General features: G+C 46.2%; 1 protein-coding gene across 18 annotated transcripts in view; it reads right to left on the reverse strand.

Moving 5' to 3' along the window:
- Window positions 1-21,081, reverse strand: part of CACNA1A (calcium voltage-gated channel subunit alpha1 A) — a 2,932,691-nt gene that overhangs the window by 487,142 nt on the left and 2,424,468 nt on the right. For 14 of the 18 annotated variants that reach the window (XM_069604317.1, XM_069604315.1, XM_069604313.1 and 11 more), the window contains one exon: window positions 6,301-6,397. In XM_069604317.1, coding sequence (XP_069460418.1) covers window positions 6,301-6,397 — 97 coding nt within the window. Of the gene's footprint in view, window positions 1-6,300; window positions 6,398-7,029; window positions 7,127-21,081 lie in introns of all 18 variants that reach the window. The other 4 variants (XM_069604327.1, XM_069604309.1, XM_069604325.1 and 1 more) reach the window with 1 other exon arrangement.

Genomic DNA, 21,081 nt, shown 5'->3' on the forward strand with positions numbered 1-21,081 from the left:
GGAAATCAGCCATTAACTGTGCAAGGGCAGGCCACCTTTATCTTGTTCAGAGTAGCACATACAATGGCCAAAAACCAGTGAGGGGCTACCTAAAGGTTCCGGTCCAGTCCACAGTTCTGACAGGTTTGCTTGAGTGCGGGGAGCTCAGGGACAGAAGAGTTTGCCATCTATGGGGTCCATAACTGGTCAAGGGAAAGGAGTTTGAACAAAGGAATCACCGGTTATTGAAATAAATGCACAGGCTCGAGCTATGGAGAGCATCCTCAGGGCACGATGGGCTGGAGGGGGCTGAAGAGGTGAAATGAGAAGGCCCAGACCTCATGGCCCAGGGTGACAGGGGAGCGGTGAATGAGTTCTGGTAGGAAAGGAGGGAGGGTGGTTATGTGGCGATTATACATGACTGTGCTGTTCTTATCACCATAGTGACACTTTATAAACTATCCTCCAGATCACCTATCAAACATGGAAAGTAAGGTATTGAAAATGTAATTCATTGTCCAATAATCCATAATGTGCGCTAAAGCTGTTTGATGTGTGAATGAGTGTGCTGTAGGTGTATGAGTGACATCACTTTCTCACACACTTTGTAGGTAGAGGCGGTACTGTAAAAACAGCATCCATCTATTTACATCCGACTTTGTAGACACACCTGGCTTATGGTGAATATGATGTTTGGGGCTAATTGTGAACTATTTCAATAAGAACTGGAAACTATCTAAACTGTGGCTCATAGCGGCCAATGGCAAAACAGAATTGTGAAGGCTGTAAAGTGTTGAATGAATCATAACTTCTGGCATTGCTATTAGCAGCCCTCCAGACCACACTCTTCCAGCATTCCATATCATTAAGGAAAAAGGCCTTATGTAAATGTGGTCTGGTCCCACCTCCAAAAGGGAAGTCCAGCCAGAAATGCTAGGTCAGATCCCATGTGCACAAGACCATAAGCAACCCCAGACATGTTTCAGCCATGGCCTTATGTGGTACTGCAACCTATGGTTATATGTGATTGAAACTTTAGGATTTAACGTGAACATAATAGAGAAGGTTTTCTTGCTTTGACAACTGGCAAGTTATCTAGAACATTTTAAGCGTAGAAATGAGAATTTAGCTCAAACATTGGCCATTGTGACACCAGGCCCCAGCCGTCAGGAACATCTAAAAAACTGTATATGGTGACTCTAGGATTCAGCCTTTGACCACTAATAGAACATTAGCCATGGTGACATCATACCCCAGCCTTTGCGTATATTCTAGAACAAGAGCCATTGCGACACACGGATTCAGCCTTTGAGTGGATTCTAGAACAATGGCCATGGTGTGAACAAGTCTCTGCCCTTGGGTTCGTCTAGAAAATTGCCCATGTGGACACAGACGTCAACCGTTGAGTACAATTTCAAACACTGGCCCTGGTGAGACCAGTCTTATACCATTTGGAACCTTGAGAACATTGTCTCTAGTGATTCTAGGCCTTAGCCTTGGAGAGCTTCTATTACATTTTACATGGTGACACCAGGCCTCAGGCCAAGGCCATGGGGTTTTCGCCTCAGTAACACCAAGCCCCAGCCCTTGCCGACATCTAGAACATTAGCCATCGAGATACCAGACCTTAACTTTTGAATAGATTCTAACACATTGGCAGTGGGGCCATAAGGACTCTGGAACTTGTAAAACATTGCCTATGGTGATTTAAGGTCTTTGGGAGCTTGTAGAACATTGCCGATTGCAACACCAGACCTGAGCCCATGGGGACCAGTGTTGGGTACAGATTCTAGAAGGTTGGACATGGTGAGACCAGGTCACAGCTCTTACTGACTTCAAGAACATTAGCATGGATATTCCAGGCCTTAACATTTGACAGATCGTCGAATATTCACTATTCTGATACCAGGGTTCAATTCTTAAGAACCCCAAGAACACTGTTCAAGGTGACACTAGGTCACAGCCTTTGAGAGCTGATATTTTCTGAACCATTGTCAGCCTGACTCTTTCTAGAACTTTGGTGATGATCATCCTTGTCTCTAACATCTGTGATTAAACCAGAATGAAGCCTAAGGAATTTGGTTGGCCATTGAGACAGAAGAACACCTTAATCCAGTGTCCCTTGGATCCCTAGAGTCCAAGATGACCCCTGACCGAATGACAATGAATTGTCTTTGAACAACATCCAGCAGATCTACCATTCTATTAATCCAATCTTCTATATTAGCTTAAAAATACATCTGAGTGCCCTTCAAATGATGGCAAGGGAGAAAGCATAATACTACAATTGTCTCGGGAAGAGCTTCCTCAGAGGTCGAAGGGAAGAGAGGTTCCAGTTTCCCCACTGTCAATCTGGGTTGGCCGCCAACCAAAGAAAAACTGAGTGAGGAGGCAAAGATTAGATTGGGAGATAAAGGTCAAAATGCAACAGGAAAGAGGTGGCTGTGTTGAAAGAGTGGAAACGGGGTATAGATGTGCTGGGGCCAAGCCTGCGTGATCCGCTTCCAGGTGGGACAGAATGCAAGTGGCATGAAGGAAGTGAGGTGGCGGGCGATAGGAGGAACTGTGACACAGGTGAGAACTGCATTGACAGAAAGGGTTGTGGGAGTCAGGCGAGAGTGAAGAAAAAGGAGCCACTTTGAGTACAATAGTATGAAAACCATGACCCTGTTTTTTAGATAAGTACTGGGACTTTGACCATTGTTTTTTATACAAGAATGACATCATGCAATCTACAGTATTATGGATTGGTTACAACAGACAAACCCAGGGTGGTGGTGAGGCATGCTGCCCATCTCCTAACCCCACTTCACAGCCCTAAGGCTCATACAATAGTCAGGAATCCAGATGGCCGAGTGAGTTTCCCCACTCTCCTTCGGTGACGACCTGCTCACCAGAACTCTCTGGCCAAACTGCTGGCTTGCAGTGCATCATGGGAAACAAGGCGATGGCCACCGCCCTGTAGGATATGCCAAGTTAGGTGGGTAGGGCATTATGAAATATTCCAGTATTATTTTAGGCTGTCTAACAAGAGTGAGAATACTTTTTTGCAGAAAATGTCAAAACATTTCTTCCAGTGGTAAAGCTTTTTTAATTTGGGTCACTTGAAAGAAATACTTCAGTCATTTTACAATCCCTTAAAAGAATGTTTCAACCAAACACAGGCTTATTTAGTATTATTTAGTGGTGGCACGCTCTTTTAAATGTAAAAATACACACTCCTACTCCTATCTCCTAAGTAATGGTAGTGGCTCATTAAAAGTATTGCAACCCTCCTAAAAGTGCTGCAAATATCCCATCAAAAGTACAGCATCCCTACCACCACCAGAGGAGCAGAAAGGATCAGGAATTACCAATCATTAGTTAGCCCACCCTTGCCTACCCAACTGCAGCTTGTTGCCTGGAGGGCTGACCCAGGGGAAGGGATAAGGTTGTATAAAAAGAGCAGCTCTGAACAGAGTCAGCCTGTTTGTATTTGGAGCAGCAGGAGGATGGTGTTAGAAGAGAGATGGAGAGCAAAAGAGGCTGGAGAGGATTGGAGGTGACAAGAAGGAAGGCGTTAAGATGTTTAATGGCCAGGGCACTTTATCCCTGGAAAGTGAGTAGGACACTAGAACTCTTGTAGGTGAGCAGATCAGCATATTCATAGAGGCGGTTGGAGGGGAGGTATTGAAGGAGGGTGGTGCAGAGTTGAAAGTTGAAGCTGAGGTGTCATCAGCGGAAGTGGCAGGAGGTTTTCTGGAGGAGTTAGGAACATCCAGGCAAGAGGTGCAGGGGTTATTGGAAGAGGTTGCATGTTTAAAGGAGAAAGGTAGAAGGTGGTAGGAGGTGATGGGAGGGTGCAAGAAAGGACTACAGGATTTGTTATTAGAGGTAAGGAACATCCAGGAAGGAGGTGGAGAAGTTGTTCAAGGGAGGGAGGTAGCAGGAGACGGGACAAGAGATGGGGCCTCATTACGAGTGTGGCGGTCCGGAAACAAGGGTACCGGTAAGTTTACAGACACCCTTGTTTCCGGACCACCACACTACCAGATTGTCTGCCGGGGCCGTCGCACCCGGCAGACAAGGACCTGCCGACTGGGGAGCGGTCCCGGTAGGCAGATCCTTCACCCTAAATGGGGAGTTACAAAATCTGGCACCTGACTTCCCGTGCCGCCGGGACTTGTAATGATCCGGTGGCACCGGGAAGTCAGGCGCTGGATTCAGTGCTACGGGGTTGGCGGCAACCCACCAGTGCACCAACCTCGTAATAAGGCCCAAGGTGTTAAAGAGTTGAAGAAAAAGCAAAAAGTGGAAGGAGGGGACATTAAGAGCCGCAGGGCAGAAGAGGTATCTGGAGAGGAGGTTGTAATTCAGGGGTCAGTTGGATAGACAAAGGAGTTTGAAAGTAGGTTGTTGTGGGTGGTTGCAAGAGAGCATGAAGAGGAGGTAGAGAATCATAGGGCAGAAGTGATATGTGGAGAAAAGCTGGGACACATCGGTTTGGTCAGGGGGTGGGTGAAAGATTGTTGAGGGAAGGGAAGAAGGAAGTTGGAAGGAATTAAATACAGAGCTGAACACCAGCATGAGGAACAAGAGAGTAAGATGGAGGGCAAGCAGAAGGTGGACAGACATCAGAAAGATGTTTAGGGGAACAAGAGGGAAAGGGAGGGTGGAAAGGATCAGAGAGTGAAAGATGTTTGTAAGTCTGTAGTAAAGGAGGATTACAGAGGAGGGCAAGAAGTAGCCGAGAGAAGATGTGTGGTTGTGATGCGGGGAGGGGTCACCTGAAGGGGTAGATCCCATGGTGGGAGTAGGTACCAAAGCAAGGTGTGGTGGAAAGGAGGGTAGTACCTACCTACTTGATAGTGCTAAGCCTTTAGACCACTCCCTCCTCCCTGCAGGACCAGAAATCGTACTCTCCAAGAAGCACACCATCGCCAACGTTGTTTCAAGGGGGGCTGACCCGCCCCACCAAAGGAGACTTGGACAGGATATCCAGGCCCAACCTGAGACCTGGTAATAACCCCATCGACCTGCACACAGTAGGGAAGGTCCATCTCACAGGATTAGGGATCACCATGAGAAAGCCTGCAGTTATAATTATAAATCCTGCAGTTCAAAGTGCTTTACCACGAGAGCCCTGAATAAAGGGATGTATTATTGCTTTGCTCCTGCACAAAAGTGATTTTTTTTGTTGTATTTTAAATAAAACCTTGTACTACAATTTTCATATCCCACCTTCCTTTTATCTGCAGTGGCAGTCTGCATCATTACAGTATAGCAATTCTATTTAGGCACGCTGATAGGCTTGCTTTGAAACAACAGAATTGTTAGAACTAACTGACGGCATTGCTCACACAAAACATTGAATTGAAAATATGTAAGCAATGTCCATAGCAATAATCTGACTGTGTAAACCGTCTGCATTAGGGGAAGAGATGGATACAAAATGGCACTCCTGATGAGCATGGCGGAGCAGAAAGTAATTTCCCATCATGCACTGCAGGCAGCAATATGGTGCTCGACCTCTGTAAAATAAAAGGGGAAGGATCCATTTAGAGAGCTTCTGTAAAGACATGCTGGAGACAACTTGTTGATGGCCACCAAGGCCAGGTGTGCCGATATGGGGAGCCTACGAGGAACCTCAGTGTCAGAAAAGGAAAATAGTCCAGGGTTTGCAATTACCTGTAAGAAACCCTTGCTCAATAGATTGTGGACAGTATGGGCTTGAAGCCACCTCCCCCCAGCTGACGTCATTGGTATGTTACTGACCATTGCATAAGTGCATTCTTGACCACAATTTCAAACTCTCCAAGTGACCTTTGATTGCATGGTCTAGGGCATGACTCCTAGTTATGTCCAAACCCAGAATATAATCACATCTGTGTCATCTGTATGCTTTACTAATCTCAAAGATGGGGGTTAATGGCTGCTGCAAGCTAGTGAGGGGAGAGCGATAAACACAGAGATTGGGTGTGGATGAGGTACAGGGCACTGTCATTACTTTTGGAGGATACAGATGAATGGCCCAACTCAGGGCTAAACGTGATTTCATAAGACAAATCACTGCAGAATGACAAAACCTTGTTGGTCCAGACAAGTGCAGAGAGGAAAGACTTGTGGCATCCCTCCCAGCCCCTCACCCCCGTACCTACTGGCCATAATGGAGTCTCTGAAACATGAAACACTAACGGAGTAAACGGACACACTGTACTCTATAAGTTTTAGAAATAAATGAGAGTTTGAATGAGCTTATAAAATATCCATTTAACCGTTTTCCTTGCGGTATTTTTTTGCTTCTTATGTAAAAAGTTTATTTTTTAAATGTATTTATTCTACCTTATAGGCAACACGTGCTGGGCATTTCTTCCCCAAACCCAGGGGTGGAGACATGTGTCTGAGCATCTGATACATGTCTGGGTAATTCATTCGGCCCCTGGGAGCAAAAAACATGAGCCAAAAAAGCACGAAAAAAAGAGAGATGCAAAGAACCACACAAAAAAAATCATAATTTATGAAAGTAAATTTAAACGAACAAAAATGGAAGGAAAAAAATAAAAAAGATTACTTCAACTGCTTGTCCGCAGAGACAGAGAGACATGAGCAGAAATCAGTTTAATCTTATTATTTCGGTGGTTTGTAAGTGCTGATGAGTTTTAGCACACAACCGTCAGGAGGATTCGGAAAGGTTATGGAGGAATGAGGAAGAGGAGGGAAGGAGGGAATAGCAGGGATGGTGAGGGCTGAAGGGAGATGTCAATGCAGTTTCCATCCACCCCATGACGACAATGCATACCCCCTCAGACCCCAGAATGCCCAGTGCCAGCAAGCAGACAGCTAGAGACCCCCCTCACATTCCATGCTGCAATCATAAGTGACAGCTTCATGTCAATGCAATCCGCATGGCAATCAAAAGTATCCGCCAAGTAAAAAAATGCAAGAGGATATATGTATGTAGATATATATATATATATATAAAATATATATATTGAAAGAAAAAACCAAAAGCGACATTCATTCCGTTGATGCTAGCAGGTTGCATTTCAAAGGTTTTAGTGGAAGTCAAACCTTGCAAGCCACCCTATGAGGGCATTTCTTGCCTAGGCCCAGCGGGGGAGAGATAACCCGCAATAAACTGTACATATCCTTATAATGAATCCGACCACTGCAAGAAGAATACATGGGGTTAGTGCAGGTGCTGAGGGGCAAAACAGACAATCTGGCAACTCTTTGCCCAAGCCTCGACCAGCCCTAGGCAAGAAGAGTTTTACATTGGGAGGCATGCTCACGAATCCCCATCTCCACCATGAAGAACATAAAAGTTACTTACCTGCAATAATCTAGCAGCTTCTGTGAACTTACTTCAGTATTGAAACTGGAAGACTAGGAACATGTAAACATCTTTGCAGACCCTGCAAGTCATCAGTGTCAGGTTATGAGCAACTGCAATGCTGCACCATTTTAGATTCCCTTTTTGGAGGATTATGTGAAAGCTAAAGCTTGTCTTATCACACAGGAGAACAGCAGTTGGCGGGGACTCGTATACTAATGCTATGAAATGCTGGAGAACTATTGTGAGAGGCAAGTAACCTATTGATGTTCAGCATTGCACTTAAAAACAGTACCAATGACTGGAAAGCAAACAAGAATATAGTGTTCTCAATTTCTTTAATGAAAAATAATTATGTAGCATCAAGAGGGAACCCTGAGCTGCAGTATAGCTAGACCCCAACACCTACTATCATATCAATAGGTCCAAGATTAAAAAATAATATAAAAACACACCTTAAACCAGAGGCTGGAGGAGAAAACAGTGGTCATCCCAGACTCAACCAAAGACTTCCTGAGGGCTTTCCTCAATGGAAATAGTCTGCCATTTGCTTTGTACTGCTAAGAAGACTACAACCGTGGTTCCTGAGAGGGAGCATCCTTCGGCCTATGAAAACAAAACTGATCCTGACACCTAAGGCCCAGTAAGTCAACTGAGATCCGGAGCATGAATTCCAAGTAGATGGGACTGGTGACCTTTTGTACAAGGCAGAGGATTCCAGGAATATTCCTTGCAGAGAAGGCAATGAAGCTCCCTTGTGACATTTCTGAGCTCTGTAGGCAAAGAGGCTGCATCATAAAAAATAGCCATCACAAGAGGAAGTGTGGCTTTAAAAAGACCTGAAAGAATAGCCTCAGCTGAGCTTCCTGCTCAAATGCGGTAGCAACCCTGACATTGAAACCCATCCATTCATATTTGCTGAACATGTGCACTTACCTCTAGGTGGTAACCTTAACTCTCTCTGCCAAAGCACTGTTCCCCAATAGTGTTGCAGTGGCAGCCCTCTGCCTCATGGAACATGCCATAACATAGCAGATTGAACTCTAATGACTTGAGAATAAGGCAGTCCAATACAATGTAAAAGACCACTGCTTGGGAGTAGCTTTGTTTTTTAGACTGCTAATTAAAACTCTTAAACATGTGCCTTGGGAATCTGAAATCCTTTCCTATCACAAACCTCAATGTAAATGGCAAGACACAAAGTGATCAAAAACAAATTAATTCAATATGACTCAAATATTAAGACTCCCTAAAATACATGTATTTATTTATTTATTTTTTACATTTATAAAGCGAACTAAGCAACAGGAAATTATGATTTAATTTCCAATACCCAACATTGGGGCTCATTAGGTATAGTAGTGCAGTGAAAAAGTGGTACTAATGAAATGTAATTTTTAACATACCACCATACTGAGAGTTTGATAGCAATGTGGAGGAGATACTGCCAGCACTTGTCTGAACGTATTTTCTCCACATTAGCTTCAGAAACTGGATGAATTACCGAAGTGGAATTAAATTCCTTCAAATTCCCCATTGAGTCCTATGACTCCAGAAAATGGAATTAATATCTTGATTTTCAAGATTACAAATAGCAGTAATGGTAAATGAGTCTGGAGGAATTACCAGCAAGTTCGTAATGAGGCCCGTTAACTCCTATCTCTCTGACTGACTCACAATCTTCAATCTACAAAACAACAAACACCAAGGGGCCTCATTACAAGTGTAGCGGTCCAGAAACAAGGGTGCCCGTAAACTCAAGTCTGCCTGCTGGAGCCGCTGCGGTAGGCAGAGTCATCACAGAAGAACCGACAACGGTGCTGGTGCTTCCGAGCCCCTATTCCCATAGAGTCCTATTGGAATGGGGACTTAGAAAATCCGGCACCAGACTTCTTGACGGTGGCACCGAGTAGTCAGGCGTCGGAGTCGATGTGACAGGGTTGGCATCATTTCCCCTCCATTTTTTTCCCTTATACCTATTGAGCACCTACGGAAGTAGGGCATAATAAGAGAAAAGCTAGGCTGATTCCGAAAATTAACAGTTCCCAGAGGATCAGTAAAAGACAACTTAAGTGACAGTCTGACTTTCACTAGCTTGTAGAGGCAAATTTGCAATCAACAACAAAAGTATTAACAGGCAAAAACTAAAATCCTACAGTTATTGAGGGAACACACTTTACCTGCCTTCAAGAAGGCAGCCTTGCAATTTAAGGTCATTTCACCCTAGCCATTTGAGAAAAGGTTTTTCACTGATTCAATGTTCAATATCAATTCATGTAAGCTTAGTAGAATCTATTTATAAAAATTGAGCAATGTATTTGTATCAATCAATGAATTGAGATGTATTCTTTACTTTTTTAGATGTTTTTTTAATTATCATATTTGTTGTACGTTGCAATTTGTCATGTTAAGTGAATGTATTTGTTTCTTCATCTGCCTGAACGCTGTGCATGCTGCATACAATGATGCCCAAATGGCCCGATTCCTTTTTTTATTTTTTATTGGATACTTGTAATGGGGGCTTAGGATGGGTGGGAGAAAAATAACAATAATGGTCCTACTAGGACTTGTGACATTCAGATCGTCCAAATGCAGTAACAAGAAGTGGGAGTGAGGGGGGACATGCAGGACTGCGTGAAATGTAAACTGCTCGGGTACAAGGGGGTGTAACCACTTCCACCTTTATATCTGGGAGATGTGTGAGTTGGCGGGGAGAGGGAAGGACGAAGAAAAAAGGAGGGTCTTGAGGACCTTCCGGAACTTAAGGAGATGCGGCTCAAGCCTGAGAGGGGCAGGGAGACCATTGCACATGGCTCTGCGGAGGAGAGAGATCGACCCCGCACTCTCAGCTTGGAGAAGCGTCTGATCTGTAGAGAGTTGGAGCTAAAAGACTGAATGTCTCTATCAGGGAGGTATTTAGGGAGAGAGTGTGGGATGTAGAGGGATCCCAGGACCAAAAAGCCTTGTGGGTGATGCAGACGATCTTGAACTTGATACTAGCAGCAACCGGGAGACAGTGGAGAGATTTTAGGGCTGGAGAAATGCAGTCCTTGAGCTTGAGGCCAAGGATAATTCTTCCAGCCGTATTCTAGATTAGTTGAAGAGGGCGAAGGGAGGATAAAAGGAGATTGAGGAAGAGGATGTTGCAGCCATCCAGCTTAGGGAGGACCACAGTTCTGGAGACATTGAGTTTCAGTGGGAAGGTGAGGAAAGGGAGAATGCCTCTGAGGAGGTGCAGCTGATAGAGGGCCTTTTTTGGCATAGTCAGCGATGTGAGGAGAGAAGGAGAGAGAGGAGTCAAAGATGACACCAAGGTTTTTTGCCTCACAAGAGGGGGAGGGCAGAGGACCCATAGAGGGAGGCAAGACAGTAGGAGGGAAGGAGGGAGCTGTGGTCCCAATGACCATCTATTCTCCAGAACATCTTCTGTGTCAGTTATTTTGCCCGGGACAAACTGTATGCTAATAAAAGTCATCTACTGACAATATGCTTATTTGGTTGGCCATTCTTGTAATCAGAGCTGCAGCAGAACTGAGCTTTATTCCCAACAGAGCCAGGTGCCTATTTTCTGTATGCAGAGGCACAACAGAAATAGATGGAAGGTTTTGGAAACTTTTTCTTGAAGTAATGATTACAGAGAAGTTCAAAGGTCCATGTAAGATGGGGGATGCAGTGGCCAGAACAAGGACGCTTCACATCCTGCTTAATTTCAGCTCAATAGGCTCTAGTGCGCAAGATGCCATTCTTTGCTTTGTGATTATGTGAAAAGGGAGAACAAGAAAGCTGATGAAGAAAATAAGCCATGCAAGTTCGGGTTTCTCCTACACATCCATATGCTCAATGAGCTCATTGTATCGGGTCTGCAAAAGCTGTCCATTAATTAGGGGAGGCAATGCTTGCAGCCACATTCTCATCATTAAAAGAAGAGTGAGATCCTTTTCTCATCTGTGAATCTTGTTACAGGCTCTTGTGTAGCATCCTTCTGCAATTACTGTGTATTCTCCCAGTTGCAGTGAATGTCTACAAAAACAAATGACTCCAGTGATGGATCAGGGAGAAATGTGACCTTTCTTTGTGGATAAACTTCGATAGCTATCAAAGATGGACTGATGACCACAAATGATCCACTTTGCAAGAGACGGGAGACGGAACCTTTATTACCAGAAAAGAACGTTTTCCCCTTTAAATCTAGAGGCGCACAGGGGTACGGCACAGGGAGCATGTACTGCCCTGACTCCGCTCTCCGGTGCCACACCTCAGTCTCCTTTTCCGCGTCGACTGGAATGGGCTGAATTCACCAGCGCTCCTGGGCTTTGCTTCGGCCATGTAATTCCACGTGCAGATACTTTTTCTCTTTGTCTTTTTATCATTTAGGTACTCGGTCCTCAGGCGTCATGCTCCTCCCCGGTGCATGTCGACTTCTACAGTGTTTAGCAGGTGTCCATCCTGCAACGGGCTCTTCCCTACTTCAGACCCCCACGACCTCTGCCTGCGTTGCCTTGGCCCAAACCATGGTTCGAAATCTTGTTCAGCGTGTGACTCGCTGTCCTCAAAAGCGCTGAAGAACTGACTAACCAGGTGAAGGGAGCTCTTCTAGAAGTCGCCTCCAGAGGACTTCAAGAACTTTGTGAAACATCGAAACAGGCACAAACTAACGGCACCACAGACGCCTAGGTCAGTGCCCCAGGCCACGGTGCAGCCGCCTCCTCCAGCTCTACAGCCGAATCTGCAAACTCCACAGCCTCCTCAGTCTCCGGCCCCGGGACCTGTAATCCAGCACCTGGCATCAACTATTCCCCCCCTCCGCAGGATCCCCCAGATCGGCAGGATATGGATTAGGAGGAGGATCCGGACATGCCATCCTCAGCCAGGGCCTTCCACGAACGTCTTTTTGGTCTGGCGGAGTATCTGGGCCTACCCCAAACCGAAGTCGAGAAGCCGGCAGAGGGGGTTCTGGCTGAAGTCCTCCCACAACACCCCTCTGCCAAATCAGGGATTCCTATGCAGACCGATGTAGTCTCCCTGCCCAAGAAGGGCTGGCTCAAACTCCACTCAGCCCAGCTGGTCAATCGACGTCTGGACGCCAATTACAGGTAGATGGAGGGGGATACACTCTTGCTTTCGGCCCACTCTTAGCCACACTCATCGGTGATCGCTGCAGCATCACTATACTCCAAGCCTCAGTCATCCCCAGCCTCCTCCTCTGCAGCGCTGGTCGGCAAGGAGGGGAAGAGCTTGGAGGCGTATGACAAGAAACTCTATTCCAACACTTCTTCACACTTGTGTCAGGACAACACCGATGCCATGCTGGCAGCCGCCAACCAAAGATTATGGAGGGAAATTGCGGACTTCCTCCCGGAACTCCCCACCCACAGCCAATCATGCTTTAAGGCGGGGCTAGCCGAGGCCAAGCTGATTGCGCTTGACATCATGGAATCCACAGTGGCCCATATTGACACCTCTGGCCGTGCCATCTGTATCACCACGGACATGAGGACAGCCTGGCTCTTTGCAACAAAATTCAACCCGGACGTCCAGGAACGCATACTAGATCTACCGTTCGAGTGGGGGGACCTATTCGGTTCCTCCATTGGACAAAGAGCTGGACAAAAAGAAAAACAGCTCACAAATGGCTAAATCTTTATCCATCCTTACAAAGACCACACCCAAATCTTACACTCAATCTCAACAACGCTCAGAAAGGGGTCGTACGTTCGGAGGATTCCACGGCTTCCAGGAACGCAGATCCAGGCAGCCGGACCGCTCGCCGTCTCAGAACCGGCGCAAACAACAAAAAGGGTGGTGGGGGGCTTATTCCAGTCCCCCTCCTCAGCGACAGCCTCTGAGTGAAAGAAGGCATGACACGCCCCTTCGGGTCCACGTGTCTCCGGTGGGGGGCAGGCTTGCTCTCCATGCACATTTCTGGCACCAGAATTTCGCGGCCCCCTGGATCCTCTCTGTAGTATCCAAGGGGTACCGCCTCCCTATCCCAGCCTCTCCTCCCTCCTCCGCTCCACTCCCACAGGTTGGGACAGCAACTCTTTTGGCGGAGATCCGGTCACTCGTAGAGAGTCAGGCAGTGGAGGAAGTCCCAGCCTCCCGGCGAGGCTTTGGCTTTTACTCCAGGATTTTCGCCATTCAGAAGAAGAACCAGGTGGGCCTGAGAGTTGTGCTGGACCGGTACACCCTCAACTGCTCCTTACCGCTACAAAAATTCAAGAGGGTTACGCCAGCTTTTATAGCAGAGAGATTGGACAAGGGAGACTGGATGTGCTCCCTGGATCTGAAGGACGCGTACCTACACGTCCCGATTTCGCAGCCCCATCGTTCTTTCCTACGGTTCAGGATCATGGGCTACCATTTTCAATACAAGGTCCTTCCTTTTGGCCTCAACACGGCCCCCAGGGTCTTTACCAGGCTCATGAATGCAGTGGCAGCCCTCCTCAGAGCGCAGGGCCTCCACATCTACCCATACCTCAACGATCGGCTTGTCAGGGCTATATCTCTGGAAGCGGTTCACCACTCTTCCAATGCCCTTATGAACACACTGCACGATCTGGGCTTCTCGATCAATCTCAAGAAGTCGCAGCTGCACCCTACGCAGACTCTGACCTTCTTGGGCCTTATCTGGGACACGTGACTGAGAAGGTAGTCCCGTTGGAGGACAAAATCTCAGCCATCAAGAGGGCCACCACCCACTTCCTCAGCAGAGAAGTTACCTCGGCATGGTGGTACCAACATCTCCTGAGTCTACTGGCAGCAGTCCTATTAGCCGTTCCGCACACGAGACTAGGGATGAGGAGGATCAAGCTGCACTTTGTGGCCTCATGGAACCAGGAACGGGGATCTCAATCAGAGATGATCAACGCTCCTCCATCTTTCCACGCGGACCTGACTTGGTGGTCCAGAGACTGCAACCTACGGACAGGCAAGCCCTTCCGGCCGCCCCCTCCGCAGGCCACCATCATCACGGATTCCTCGCTCAAGAGCTAGAGAGTCACCCTGGATGATTTCTCGGTCCACGGCACCTGGACTTGACAGGAGCAGCAATACCACATCAATTGGCTAGATTTGAACGCCATGTGGCTGGCGCTCAGGGCATTGTTACCACTTCTTAGGGAGAGGCAAGGTTGTCCTCACCCAGACAGACAACTCGACCAGCATGTACTACGTCTACAAGCAGGGAGGCACCAGATCCCCTCTTCTGTGCAGAATGGCATCAGCATGTGGGAGTGGGCCCTAGAAAACAACATTTACCTCACGGCAGTCCACCTCCCGGGGGAATCCAACCTGGAAGCGGACAGGCTCAGCAGGCTGGGAGCAGACAATTACGAGTGGCTGCTAAATGACCTTGTTATTCAGGAGATTTTCAATCTGGCAAAACAAGAATGTCCCCAGTTCGCATCTCTGGGCGACGCATTTCACCTCCAGTGGACTGGCATGAAAGCCTACGCCTTTCCGCCTACTCCCCTGATTCACAGGGTAATTTGCAAAATCAAGGAGTCTCGCCAACTCCTCATCATTCTAATAGCTCCATGGTGGCCAGCCAGGCCATGGTTTTTGGAGCTGCTCAGTCTCTCGGAAGTGCCCCCGATTCCACTCCCTACAGGCCCAGCACATGTTCTGGCACAGCAAGGGGACAGAGTCATCCACCCTGCGCCAGGCAAACTAGCCTTAACAGCGTGGTACCTGAGCAGATAACGCTTTGGCACCTTAGCCTCTCACAGGCCAATCTGGATATCATACAAGGCGCCAGGAGCAAAGCTACCAGGGCCCAGTACAAAAGCAAATTGACCAGATTCTACCACTGGGCAGACTTCAAGGGAATCGACCCCCTGGCGTGCACCTTGGACGACGTGCTCTCAATTTCGACGCACCTGCCGCACATACCTCGCAGCCATTGGGGCTTACAGGAACTTAGAGGAGGGCAATTTCTCCTCCTCCAACCCTATCGTCAAGAAACATCTGACGGGACTCACAAGGCTCTACCCGCCCGTTAAGAGTCCGCAACCGGTGTGGGACCTTAACATAGTCTTGGGCGTCCTGGCGCACAAACCGTTCGAGCCAATGGCGTCCGTGGACATCAGGCTAGTCACCATCAAGACTGCCTTACCTCAGCTCGTAGAGTTAGCGAAATCCAGACACTGGTCGGATCTGAACCATATACCACCTTTCACAAGGAAAAGGAAGTCCTGCGGACACACCTGACATTTCTGCCCAAGGTTCCGTCTGCTTTCCACTTGAACGAGGAAATTGTCCTTCCTACGTTTTTTCCCAATACCGAGGACGAAGCACAGAGAGTGCTGCACTGACTGGATGTCAGGCGTGCCCTGCAATTCCGCAAATCGTACGCCCTGTTTGTCACTTTCGGAGGCTCAAGACCAGGCTACCAGGCCTCTAAGGCTTCCATATCCCGCTGGATGGTCTCTGCCATCAAAGAAGAGTATGAGGGCCAGCACAAGCCGCTCCCGGCCAACACGCATGCCCACGTAGTCAGGGCCAAGGCAATGGCTATAGCATTCCAGTGCCATGTACCTTGGCAAGTCATAAGCAGGGCGGCCACTTAGGCCTCTCCCTCGGCTTTCTGCAAGCATTACTGTTTGGATGCCGGCTTTAGATCTGATGCGGCTTTCGGACAGGCGGTTCTCCGGAACCTATTTGCTTAAGGAGGGTCTCCTCTCCACCTTAGGGCTACAATCAATTGTAATCACCCATACAGTATGGAGGAAAGGGAAAGGGACATAAGAGTAATTATAGGTTACTCACTGTAGTGACTAATGTACACTTAGTCCATAGTCCCCTTTCCTCCATACGTCCCTCCAACCTCCCCCCTAATAATACTGGTGTCATTAGGCAATATTAAATCCATTGTTGACGCGTCAATGGGGACTGAGGTTTGGCGCATGCTCCCTGGCCCCCACCCCGCACGCCTCTAGATTTAAGGGGGAATAAGGTTTTTTCGGGTGAAAAAGGCTCAATCTCACGTCCCTTGGAACGGACGCCCATGCAGTATGGAGGAAAGGGGACTATGGACCGATAGTATGTTAGTCACTACAGTGAGTAATTTATAATTTCTTTTGAATATTACTCTCAGTTCTCACATTCTAAAGAATACCCAATACAAACAAGAGTCACATAGACTGTGCTGCCAGTTCCTTAGAATATTACAGTAAATTCCCACACCCTAACGAATACCCAATATGAACAGAGACAACTGTCACATGGACTGTGTGGCTGTATCCTTAGAATATTAGAGTTAATTCCAACCTCCTAAAGAATAACCAGTATAAACAGATACAAGAGTTACGTAGAGTGTGCGACCGGTTCCCCAGAATATTACAGTAAATGACCACATCCTAAGGAATACCCAGCATAAACAGAGACAAGAGTCACATAGAATCTGCTGCCGTTTCCTTAGAATATTACAGTAAATTCCCATATCCTAAAGAATACCAAATATAAACAGACACAAGAGTCAAGTAGACTGTGCTGCCGGTTCCTTAAAATATCACAGTAAATTCCCACATCCTAAATAATTCCCAATAAAAACAGAGACACAGGTCACATAGACTGTGCTGCCAGTTCCCCAGAATATTACAGTAAACTCCCATATCCTAAAGAATACCCAAAATAACCGGAGACAAGAGTCACAAACTGTGCGGCCGTTTCCCCAGAATATTACAGTATATTCCCACATCATAAAGAATATCCGAAATAAAGAGAGATAAGGGTCACATAGACTGTGCTGCTGGTTCCTTAGAATATTAAAGTAATTTCTCATATCCTAAAGAATACCTAATATAAACAGAGACAAGAGTCACATATGTTATGTTAAAGTAATTTCTTAAGCACAATAGTCGGCCAGAGGCATCTTGGTGCTGGAGAGACGGCGACAACCACAGCAGGTAAGACTATCAAAGCCAACTCGTCTAAAACATAAGTGTCTTAATCGCTTTCATGAAAGCTAAGTGGTTAGAGAGATTCTTTATAGGAAGCAGCAACTCATTCCATAAAACGGCGGCTGCAACAGAAAATGCACTACCTCCTATCTGAGTGCGTCGGTAGGGGGGCACAATTAGCTGATCTGCAGTGGCAGAGCGCAGCTGGCGATTAGGGTAGTAACGCATAAATTTAGCCTGGAGAAATTCAGCGCCCTGATTATGCACGGCCCGGCGAACAATGCATAGGGCCTTGAACCTGACATGTTGTGTCACATGGAGCCAATGGAGAGAACGTAGAACCGGGGAGATATGGGCACCATAGGGGGAACCAGTGGCTACTCTAGCTGCCAAATTGTGCACCACTGTAGTCTCTGAATGAGCCCCTTTGGTTGGCCCAAATATAAGGAGTTACAATAGTCCAACTGAGATAGTATCAGAGCCGCAACCACCGGGGGACGGAGAGGTTCAGGAATCAGAGGAAGTACTTTTTTCAGGATTTTCAGCTGGAAATGTCCTGCTTGGCAGATGGCTGCAACTTGGCTATCCATAGAAAGAGAAGCCGAGAGAGTGACACCCAGGTTTTTCACCTTCCCCGTAGGAACAGGAATTGGGCCAAGGGACGCAGGCCAGAGAGAGGAAACCCAAAGTGAGGGATCAGTAGGGCAACCCACCACCAGGACCTCAGTTTTATCTCCATTCAACTTGAGCCAGTGGTGGTTCATCCACTTACCAACGGCAGTCAGGCACACCGGTAAGCACAACAACATCTCGGCCTGATCTAGATCTAAACGTATCAGGATCTGAGTGTCATCGGTATAGCGGTAGCACCTGACGCCGAAGGAGTGGATGGGACACACAGGTGCCCAGATGTATATGTTGAATAAGATCGGAGACAAAGAGGAACCCTGAGGAACTCTACAGTTCAAACGACAGGAAGCAGATAGAAACGGTGGCATAGAGAGAGTCTGAGTTCGTCTGAGACTGTGCTGCCGGTTCCTTAGAATATTACAATAAGTTCCTACATCCTAAACAATACCCAGTATAAACAGAGACAGGAGTCACATAGACTGTGCTACTGGTTCCCTAGAAAGTTACAATAAATTCCCACATCCTAAAGAATACCCAAAATAAACAGATAGAATCACGTAGACACACAGCACGTCAGTTCCAGGTAAGAACGGCATTACTTTAATTATTCTGATAATACCAACACTAGCTGGTTAAGACATCTGACCGCGGCACCGATAAGTATACTGTAACGCAAACGCAATGTGAAATTTCTGTGTTTATTCAGCCGACCCCGAACGTTACAAGTTTGTCGGGTTAGTCCTTTAAGTGCACGCGGCGGTGTGGAATTGGAACAGGGTTTTACATTAGAGGACCCCGTGTACACATTAGCCATTGGAATTCGAATTGCATACATACTGAGTACTGTGATGATTGAGTCTACAGTGACCAGTTACTTACTTGCTTTGTTTGTTGTTTGTACAGACGCAGGTAAGGAGTGATTTGTTTACTCTATTTCACGCCAAGTATACCCATAAGCAGGCATTATCTGAAGCGGACACGTTGCAAGCTGAATACTGGCATCTCATCAGTAAGTGGCCTGGCAGGGCAATACTTTTATTATGTTTCATAGCATTAGATACCCCATTAACAGGAATCCTGGTCATTTGTTTTATTCTTCTGCGGGTGGTTTGGGCATAGCAACCGCTGTACCATTCCATCCATTAGATATGGATATTGGATGAGATGACCTATCCATTAGGCGTTTATCCCCATCGGTGCCAGTAAACAGCCGCACTGTTAGAAGTAAGTTGTCGGGTCATTCATGGTTCAAGATCACATGTAATTACAGGCCAGGAGACTTACAGGTTGTATATATATTTTTTACAGGTATTGTGAAAAATTCATTTAGAAACCCCAGGATTTAAAGATTTGAGTTACTAAAAGTGTGATATAGTGTTCACTTTATTAATGCTGTGACACAGAAGCTAGGCCATCAGTAAGTTGGTTTTGGGCCTTAAATCCTAATTACTAAAGATTATCTTGACTGTAGAACATTAGATTCACTCTGTGCCTTTGTCGTTTCTTAGGCTTTGCAGAATTATCCCTTAGAGCACTGTAGCATTTGGTCCCTAGTTTGTTCCACTGCCATTAATCGATATTGGAAGTCATTGTAAACATGCGTAACTAGAGAAGAGTTACTTGCATAATTGAACATGCCGTTGTTTAATGAAAAGAGGCTAGGTTGAAATGTCAATGGTAATTAAAGTTGTATTTGTGTTTTATACAGAAAGAACATTGGAAGACATCTTCCACCGGAATATGTTATGTATGTGAGGGTAGAGTTATACCTCATTTTTGTCCTGAAGATGGTTGTAACGATTTTAGGCTGTTATTGAAAGCCATTGTTTGCCGACCGAAACATATGTAGATGTGGTCAATAAGCTGCTGTTGCTATTGTACTAATATACATACTAGTATGAAATATGGATGTGAATATTGAAATACTGCGTCGATATATAGGATAAAGGGTCTGAGTAAGCACTGACCTTTGTGTTTAAGCTGAGATTGTTTGCGTGTATGAGAGTATGGGAACGAATGATGGAAAAATGTAGATGTCATAATAGTGATTTGTAATAAAAATGTTATGTGCTTAATTTGTGATGTTTTGTAATAAATTCAATTTTGTGAACTAAAATAATTTGTTATCTGTATCAGTCCAGCCTCACAAACGAGATCCAGTTTCTGTTTAGTATTATATTATTTACCGGGTGGGCCTTCGGGACTACAGGTACCCTTATAACCTACACGAAAGGTCTAACCAAGACATGTTGCAAGACAGCCCTACCAAAATGGGCATCCTGACCTAACAGGGTATCAAGGTACCCGACAAGGAGTGGGTCGCCTGATCTAAAGCTTTATGTTCTGGTGATGTAACAACTCAATGCCCTTTTTTATGGTCTAGCCTATGCAGCCTCTCCTCATCTTTGGATTGCTGAGGTGGAGGTGATAAGCAGATTATTTTGAGCAAGGTGAAACTCTCACACACTTTAGGTTAAAAGGAGGGGCGTAACATGAGTGACTTGCCGCTTGAAAAGATTGTGATGTGTGGTTTACAGGAATGAGCATGCACTACACTTACTCTATGTGCAGATGTGAAGGTACAAGGAATGCAATTTTCCACTTGAGGAGCCTGAACAAGCAAAAATGCAGTGACTCAACGGGAGCTCCCATTAGAAAGGTCAGCACTAGATTTAGGTCACAAGCTGGCACCAGGAAGGAGGTCAGGGAAAGAGCATTTGTGATGTCTTTTTTTTTTTTTTTTTTAAGCTTTCTTTAAGGAATTGCATTACTATTGGATTTGAGAAAAATAATTCCTGTTTTTGTGTGTGCTTGAAGATGGAGAGCACCACCAAATATCCCTGGACTGTATAGACCTGTAAACCTTGCCTTGCAAGATGCAAAAAGAATTACAAAAGCTTTGAAGGTTTCCACAGAAAAGGATCATCACCTTCAGCTCTGGACCAGCTGCAAGAAAATGCCAATGAGCAGCGGTACAGTACCTTCATTGCCTGTCTTCTGGCTGAAAGCAACACCTCCATAACAAGGTGAGTGAGATCCAAATTCATGTAACTCAGCTTTCCAGTAGCTAGGCGTGCAGGCTGAGTGTGCTCATGCTGAAGTTAAGAACCAAACCTAGATAAGATAAGGTAAGATCGGCTCTCTGGAGAAGAAATGATGGGGGGTACATGGGGGCTCATTAAGGGGTTGCCGGTAAAATCTGCTGGTAGGTGGTGGGTTACCAGCAAGCCCGTAACACTCTTACCGCCACCTGATAACCCG

Source organism: Ambystoma mexicanum, chromosome 3q (assembly GCF_040938575.1).
Source record: "Ambystoma mexicanum isolate Mex_15411 chromosome 3q, UKY_AmexF1_1, whole genome shotgun sequence".
NCBI lineage: Eukaryota > Metazoa > Chordata > Amphibia > Caudata > Ambystomatidae > Ambystoma > Ambystoma mexicanum.